The sequence below is a fragment of the Penaeus vannamei genome, chromosome 26, assembly GCF_042767895.1.
Source record: "Penaeus vannamei isolate JL-2024 chromosome 26, ASM4276789v1, whole genome shotgun sequence".
Lineage (NCBI taxonomy): Eukaryota > Metazoa > Arthropoda > Malacostraca > Decapoda > Penaeidae > Penaeus > Penaeus vannamei.
In genome coordinates this window covers 1,434-10,000 of record NC_091574.1, presented here as the reverse complement: position 1 = coordinate 10,000, position 8,567 = coordinate 1,434, and the positions used below count along the sequence as shown (strand labels likewise).

The 8,567-nt window shown below is 57.8% G+C and overlaps 1 protein-coding gene across 1 annotated transcript; it reads left to right on the top strand.

Moving 5' to 3' along the window:
• Positions 1-5,551: 5,551 nt before the first annotated feature.
• LOC138866519 (flagellar attachment zone protein 1-like) lies at positions 5,552-7,924 on the top strand. Its single transcript, XM_070139582.1, has one exon. The coding sequence runs from the start codon at positions 5,552-5,554 to the stop codon at positions 7,922-7,924; it is 2,373 nt and encodes a 790-aa protein (XP_069995683.1).
• Positions 7,925-8,567: the final 643 nt, after the last annotated feature.

The following is an 8,567-nucleotide window of genomic DNA, read 5'->3' as shown; positions in this document are numbered from 1 at the left end:
GAGAAGGAGACCCAGGGAGTCGCCCTTGAGCCCGAAAAAGGAGACCCAAGGAGTCGATCTTGTGCCCGAGAAAGAGACCCAAGGAGTCGATCTTGTGCCCGAGAAGGAGACCCAGGGAGTCGCCCTTGAGCCCGCGAAGGAGCCTCAATGGGGAGAGAAAAGGAGGGGAGAGGAGGAGAAAAAGAGCAGGGAGAAGAGGGAGGAGGGGGAAGAGAAGAGGAAGGGAGGGGAAGGATCCTGATTTTCGAAGTTCCTGGATGTTTATAGGTCAAAGCGAGGTCTTCGGCGAGAGGGAGACGGGGAGGAGGAAACGGAGGAGGAGAGGGAGGGAGAGGGAGACGGGGAGGAGGAAACGGAGGAGGAGAGGGAGGGAGGAGGAGGAGGAGGAGAGGGGAGGGTGTGACAGCATTATGTGTGGGCAACAGTGTGTGTTTTTTGAATTATTGTTTTACTGAAATTATGTGCTCTTCCTAATATTACTTTTTTATAGAGATGTAGGTAATGTATCGTGGATTAAAGTGATTTACGATCAAGTTTATGTGAGAAAACGAAATTTGGAGCCCTCCATCTACCTCTCCCACCCCTCCTTCCCCTCCTCCCGCTATCCCCTCTCCCCAGCGAGCGACACTGTCACAGGCAATACTTTCCACGTGATAAACTGAGACCCAGGGAGTCGCCCTTGAGCCCGAGAAGGAGACCCAGGGAGTCGCCCTTGAGCCCGAGAAGGAGACCCAGGGAGTCGCCCTTGAGCCCGAGAAGGAGACCCAGGGAGTCACCCTTGAGCCCGAGAAGGAGACCCAGGGAGTCGCCCTCGAGCCCGAGAAGGTGACCCAGGGAGTCACCCTCGAGCCCGAGAAGGAGACCCAGAGTCTCCCTTGAGCCCGAGAAGGAGACCCAGGGAGTCTCCCTTGAGCCCGAGAAGGAGACCCAGGGAGTCGCCCTTGAGCCCGAGAAGGAGACCCAGGGAGTCGCCCTTGAGCCCGAGAAGGAGACCCAGGGAGTCGCCCTTGAGCCCGAGAAGGAGACCCAGGGAGTCGCCCTCGAGCCCGAGAAGGAGACCCAGGGAGTCGCCCTCGAGCCCGAGAAGGAGACTCAGGGAGTCGCCCTCGAGCCCGAGAAGGAGACCCAGGGAGTCACCCTTGAGCCCGAGAAGGAGACCCAGGGAGTCGCCCTTGAGCCCGAGAAGGAGACCCAGGGAGTCGCCCTCGAGCCCGAGAAGGAGACCCAGGGAGTCGCCCTCGAGCCCGAGAAGGAGACTCAGGGAGTCGCCCTCGAGCCCGAGAAGGATACCCAGGGAGTCACCCTTGAGCCCGAGAAGGAGACCCAGGGAGTCGCCCTTGAGCCCGAGAAGGAGACCCAGGGAGTCGCCCTTGAGCCCGAGAAGGAGACCCAGGGAGTCGCCCTTGAGCCCGAGAAGGAGACCCAGGGCGTCGCCCTTGAGCCCGAGAAGGAGACCCAGAGAGTCGCCCTTGAGCCCGAGAAGGAGACCCAGGAAGTCACCCTTGAGTCCTAGAAGGAGACCCAGGGAGTCACCCTTGAGTCCTAGAAGGAGACCCAGGGAGTCACCCTCGAGCCCGAGAAGGAGACCCAGGGAGTCACCCTCGAGCCCGAGAAGGAGACCCAGGGAGTCACCCTCGAGCCCGAGAAGGAGACCCAGGGAGTCACCCTCGAGCCCGAGAAGGAGACCCAGGGAGTCGCCCTAGAGCCCGAGAAGGAGACCCAGGGAGTCACCCTTTAGCCCGAGAAGGAGACCCAGGGAGTCGCCCTTGAGCCCGAGAAGGAGACCCAGGGAGTCGCCCTTGAGCCCGAGAAGGAGACCCAGGGAGTCACCCTTGAGCCCGAGAAGGGGACCCAGGGAGTCGCCTTTGAGCCCGAGAAGGAGACTCAGGGAGTCGCCCTTGAGCCCGAGAACGAGACCCAGGGAGTCGCCCTTGAGCCCGAGAACGAGACCCAGGGAGTCACCCTTGAGCCCGAGAAGGAGACCCATGGAGTCGCCCTTGAGCCCGAGAAGGAGACCCAAGGAGTCGCCCTTGAGCCCGAGAAGGAGACCCAGGGAGTCGCCCTAAAGCCCAAGAAGGAGACCCAGGGAGTCGCCCTTGAGCCCGAGAAGGAGACCCAGGGAGTCACCCTTGAGCCCGAGAAGGGGACCCAGGGAGTCGCCTTTGAGCCCGAGAAGGAGACTCAGGGAGTCGCCCTTGAGCCCGAGAAGGAGACCCAGGGAGTCGCCCTTGAGCCCGAGAACGAGACCCAGGGAGTCACCCTTGAGCCCGAGAAGGAGACCCATGGAGTCGCCCTTGAGCCCGAGAAGGAGACCCAAGGAGTCGCCCTTGAGCCCGAGAAGGAGACCCAGGGAGTCGCCCTAAAGCCCAAGAAGGAGACCCAGGGAGTCGCCCTAAAGCCCAAGAAGGAGACCCAGGGAGTCGCCCTTGAGCCCGAGAAGGAGACCCAGGGAGTCACCCTTGAGCCCGAGAACGAGACCCAGGGAGTCGCCCTTAGTTATGTTGCGTCACTAGTTATGTTGCGTCACTAGTTACGTTGCGTCACTAGGAGTAGAGGCTTGCCATACCCTCGGCTCACCTCGATGATGACAGCTTGGAGGGGACTCTTGCCGATCTTCGCGCAGGAAAAGAAGAGTGAAGTGGAATTAGCGATAGAATGGTGGTGCTACCACCACTGCTACCACCACTGCTATTACTCGTGCTACCACCACTGCTACCACCACTGCTATTACTCGTGCTACCACCACTGCTACCACCACTGCTATTACTCGTGCTACCACCACTGCTATTACTCGTGCTACCACCACTGCTACCACCACTGCTATTACTCGTGCTACCACCACTGCTATTACTCGTGCTACCACCACTGCTATTACTCGTGCTACCACCACTGCTATTACTCGTGCTACCACCACTGCTACTGCTCGTGCTATCACCACTAACCCTTGAGCCCGAAAAGGAGACCCAGAGAGTCGCCCTTGAGCCCGAGAAGGAGACCCAGGGAGTCGCCCTTGAGCCCGAGAAGGACACCCAGGGAGTCGCCCTTGAGCCCGAGAGTGAGACCCAGGGAGTCGCCCTTGAGCTCGAGAGTGAGACCCAGGGAGTCGCCCTTGAACCCAAGAAGGATTCCCAGGGAGTCGCCCTTGAGCCCGAGAAGGAGACCCAAGTCGCCCTTGAGTCCGAGAAGGACACCCAGGGAGTCGCCCTTGAGCCCGAGAAGGAGACCCAGCGAGTCGCCCTTGAGCCCGAGAAGGACACCCAGGGAGTCGCCCTTGAGCCCGAGAAGGAGACCCAGGGAGTCGCCCTTGTGCCCGAGAAGGAGACCCAGGAAGTCGCCCTTGAGCCCGAGAAGGAGACCCAGGAAGTCGCCCTTGAGCCCGAGAAGGAGACCCAGGGAGTCGCCCTTGAGCCCGAGAAGGAGACCCAGGGAGTCGCCCTTGAGCCCGAGAAGGAGACCCAGAGAGTCGCCCTTGAGCCCGAAAAGGAGACCCAGGGAGTCACCCTTGAGCCCAAGAAAGAGACCCAGGGAGTCGCCCTTGAGCCCGAGAAGGACACCCAGGGAGTCGCCCTTGTGCCCGAGAAGGAGACCCAGGAAGTCGCCCTTGTGCCCGAGAAGGAGACCCAGGAAGTCGCCCTTGAGCCCGAGAAGGAGACCCAGGAAGTCGCCCTTGAGCCCGAGAAGGAGACCCAGGAAGTCGCCCTAGAGCCCGAGAAGGAGACCCAGGGAGTCGCCCTTGTGCCCGAGAAGGAGACCCAGGAAGTCGCCCTTGAGCCCGAGAAGGAGACCCAGGAAGTCGCCCTTGAGCCCGAGAAGGAGACCCAGGAAGTCGCCCTTGAGCCCGAGAAGGAGACCCAGGGAGTCGCCCTTGAGCCCGAGAACAGGGAGTCGCCCTTGAGCCCGAGAAGGAGACCCAGGGAGTCGCCCTTGAGCCCGAGAATGAGACCCAGGGAGTCGCACCTGAGCCCGAGAAGGAGACCCAGGAAGTCGCCCTTGTGCCCGAGAAGGAGACCCAGGAAGTCGCCCTTGAGCCCGAGAAGGAGACCCAGGAAGTCGCCCTTGAGCCCGAGAAGGAGACCCAGGAAGTCGCCCTAGAGCCCGAGAAGGAGACCCAGGGAGTCGCCCTTGTGCCCGAGAAGGAGACCCAGGAAGTCGCCCTTGAGCCCGAGAAGGAGACCCAGGAAGTCGCCCTTGAGCCCGAGAAGGAGACCCAGGAAGTCGCCCTTGAGCCCGAGAAGGAGACCCAGGGAGTCGCCCTTGAGCCCGAGAACAGGGAGTCGCCCTTGAGCCCGAGAAGGAGACCCAGGGAGTCGCCCTTGAGCCCGAGAATGAGACCCAGGGAGTCGCACCTGAGCCCGAGAAGGAGACCCCGGAAGTCGCCCTTGAGCCCGAGAAGGAGACCCAGGAAGTCGCCCTTGAGCCCGAGAAGGAGACCCAGGGAGTCGCCCTTGAGCCCGAGAATGAGACCCAGGGAGTCGCCCTTGAGCCCGAGAAGGAGACCCAGGGAGTCGCCCTTGAGCCCGAGAATGAGACCCAGGGAGTCGCCCTTGAGCCCGAGAATGAGACCCAGGGAGTCGCACTTGAGCCCGAGAATGAGACCCAGGGAGTCGCCCTTGAGCCCGAGAATGAGACCCAGGGAGTCGCACTTGAGCCCGAGAAGGAGACCCAGGGACTTGAGCCCAAGAACCCAGTCACCCTTGAGCCCGAAAAGGATGGGGGGCCCGGCCCATCTCGAACTCGACAATGTTCTGTAATTGTATTGTATTGTACATTAAAGAATATTTTTGTTGTCCTTGATTATATATATATATATATATATATATATATATATATATATTATATATATATATATATATATATATATATATATATATATATATATATATATATATATATATATAATATATTTCCCTCTCCTACCTTCCCTCCCTCCTTCCCGACTCACCTCATCAATCTGGAAATTCGAATTGACAACATCCTGAGGAAGAAACAGCTTGTTGCCCAGCTTGTGATCAGCGCCGTCAGTCCCCTGGTGGCGGTTGGGGTAAACTTTTCGCATCACTTTGCCACCAATGAGATTTTATACTTTGTTATATTTTCTCTTGAAGAGTAGAACGCGGTCGCCATGTTTACCAGCCGGTTTTCGGAATACTGCTCTGGAATAAGGGAGAGAATATTTTGTTGAGAAAAGGGAAAAGAGAGGAGGAAAGTAGTTTTGCGGTATTCATTTGATTACTTCCCTGCCCCCCCCCACCCCCCTGCATCTAGGTAATAGTGTACTGCATAAATATTGAAAATGTAAATACATACAATAAATCTGCGCCTGGAAGAATTGCATCTAGGTAATAGTACTGCATAAATATTGAAAATGTACATGCATACAATAAATCTGCGCCTGAAAGAATTGATCAACAGAGCCCCAGTCAACTATAAAAGCTCGCCGCCTGACCCTACCTATACTTACTGGCCTATCCCCAGCTGTATCAGGGATTATTTCTCGAAATAAGCCCAGATACAGTGCAACCGAGAACTCGAGGGATAGCTGAGCAGCGCAATGAAGGGGCAGAGACTACTGCGCATTGCAATGCTTGGCGCTCTGGCAGCAACAATCTTCTCATCGCTGTTCTTCTGGAAAATATTCAAAGCAGCTAGAGACGCAATACAACAGCGAGATCACGAGCTGACCGCCATGAAGGCGGCAGCTGATCACCGGGAACACGAGCTGACCGCACTGAAGGCGGCAGCTGATCACCGGGAACACGAGCTGACTGCCATGAAGGCGGCAGCTGATCACCGGGAACACGAGCTGACTGCCATGAAGGCGGCAGCTGATCAACGGGACCACGAGCTGACCGCACTGAAGGCGGCAGCTGATCACCGGGAACACGAGCTGACCGCCATGAAGGCGGCAGCTGATCAACGGGACCACGAGCTGACCGCACTGAAGGCGGCAGCTGATCAGCGGGACCACGAGCTGACCGCCATGAAGGCGGCAGCTGATCACCGGGAACACGAGCTGACTGCCATGAAGGCGGCAGCTGATCAACGGGACCACGAGCTGACCGCACTGAAGGCGGCAGCTGATCACCGGGAACACGAGCTGACCGCACTGAAGGCGGCAGCTGATCACCGGGAACACGAGCTGACCGCCATGAAGGCGGTAGCTGATAAACGGGACCACGAGCTGACCGCACTGAAGGCGGCAGCTGATCAGCGGGACCACAAGCTGACCGCACTGAAGGCGGCAGCTGATCACCGGGAACACGAGCTGACCGCCATGAAGGCGGTAGCTGATAAACGGGACCACGAGCTGACCGCACTGAAGGCGGCAGCTGATCAGCGGGACCACAAGCTGACCGCACTGAAGGCGGCAGCTGATCACCGGGAACACGAGCTGACCGCCATGAAGGCGGCAGCTGATAAACGGGACCACGAGCTGACCGCCATGAAGGCGGCAGCTGATCAGCGGGACCACGAGCTGACCGCCATGAAGGCGGCAGCTGATCACCGGGAACACGAGCTGACCGCACTGAAGGCGGCAGCTGATCAGCGGGACCACGAGCTGACCGCACTGAAGGCGGCAGCTGATCACCGGGAACACGAGCTGACCGCCATGAAGGCTGCAGCTGATCACCACAAGGTGACCGCCAAGAAGCGACCTCCCGCAGCCATGAAGGCGGCAGCTGATCAGCGGGACCACGAGCTGACCGCACTGAAGGCGGCAGCTGATCACCGGGAACACAATGTGACCGCCAAGAAGCGACCTCCCGCAGCCATGAAGGCGGCAGCTGATCAGCGGGACCACGAGCTGACCGCACTGAAGGCGGCAGCTGATCAGCGGGACCACGAGCTGACCGCCATGAAGGCTGCAGCTGATCACCGGGAACACAATGTGACCGCCAAGAAGCGACCTCCCGCAGCCATGAAGGCGGCAGCTGATCAGCGGGACCACGAGCTGACCGCACTGAAGGCTGCAGCTGATCAGCGGGACCACGAGCTGACCGCACTGAAGGCGGCAGCTGATCACCGGGAACACGAGCTGACCGCCATGAAGGCTGCAGCTGATCACCACAAGGTGACCGCCAAGAAGCGACCTCCCGCAGCCATGAAGGCGGCAGCTGATCAGCGGGACCACGAGCTGACCGCACTGAAGGCGGCAGCTGATCACCGGGAACACAATGTGACCGCCAAGAAGCGACCTCCCGCAGCCATGAAGGCGGCAGCTGATCACCGGGACCACGAGCTGACCGCCATGAAGGCTGCAGCTGATCACCGGGAACACAATGTGACCGCCAAGAAGCGACCTCCCGCAGCCATGAAGGCGGCAGCTGATCAGCGGGACCACGAGCTGACCGCACTGAAGGCGGCAGCTGATCAGCGGGACCACGAGCTGACCGCACTGAAGGCGGCAGCTGATCACCGGGAACACAATGTGACCGCCAAGAAGCGACCTCCCGCAGCCATGAAGGCGGCAGCTGATCAGCGGGACCACGAGCTGACCGCCATGAAGGCGGCAGCTGATCAGCGGGACTACGAGCTGACCGCACTGAAGGCGGCAGCTGATCACCGGGAACACAATGTGACCGCCAAGAAGCGACCTCCCGCAGCCATGAAGGCGGCAGCTGATCAGCGGGACCACGAGCTGACCGCCATGAAGGCGGCAGCTGATCAGCGGGACCACGAGCTGACCGCCATGAAGGCTGCAGCTGATCAGCGGGAACACAAGGTGACCGCCAAGAAGCGACCTCCCGCAGCCAAGCCCTCGACCTCCGCTGTGCAGCAGAAGCCCCAAACCCGTACAATACAACGGAAGACGCCATTCGACAAAGAGGACATACCGCTCGTAATGGGCCACAAAGGCCAACGCCTTAAGGATCTTGCCCTCAAGCACCGCGTGGACGCACGCATCATGAATGAGTCCTCATAAATCTGGGTGAGGGGAGAGGCACGCCATGTGGAGGGCTTCATCCAAGAGGTCCAGAATATTCTGAAAAGGGCAGGAGAGCGTCGTCTCGCCTCCGGTGTGCCGGGCAGCCGGCCATGACCAAGTCCCCTGCCAAACCACATTCCCAGCACGTCCCCCCCCTCAACAGATGCCGTTACCCCGAGTTGATAATGATAACTGATAATGTAGATGATAACTGATAATGAAAATAATGATAACTGAGAAAGAGAGAGAGACGTTACAGTCAAAGGAAAACTTGACTAAGACGTTACAGTCAAAGGTCTGTAACGTCTTATATATAATATATATATATATATATTATATATAAGGAAAACTTAAGACGTGATGTCCTACGTGATGTCCTACGAGATGAGATGTCCTACGAGATATCCTACTTGAAAAACTTAAGACGTCAAAGGAAAACTTGTACACACACACACATTATATATATATATATATATATATATATATATATATATATATATATATATATATATATATATATATATATATATATATATGTATGAACCGTATCCATGTTGACAAATGCAGAAAAGGATTTCACAGGATCAAACAACAATCTAAATATAAGAAATTACACCGCATATGTAGCATGAGTAGACTG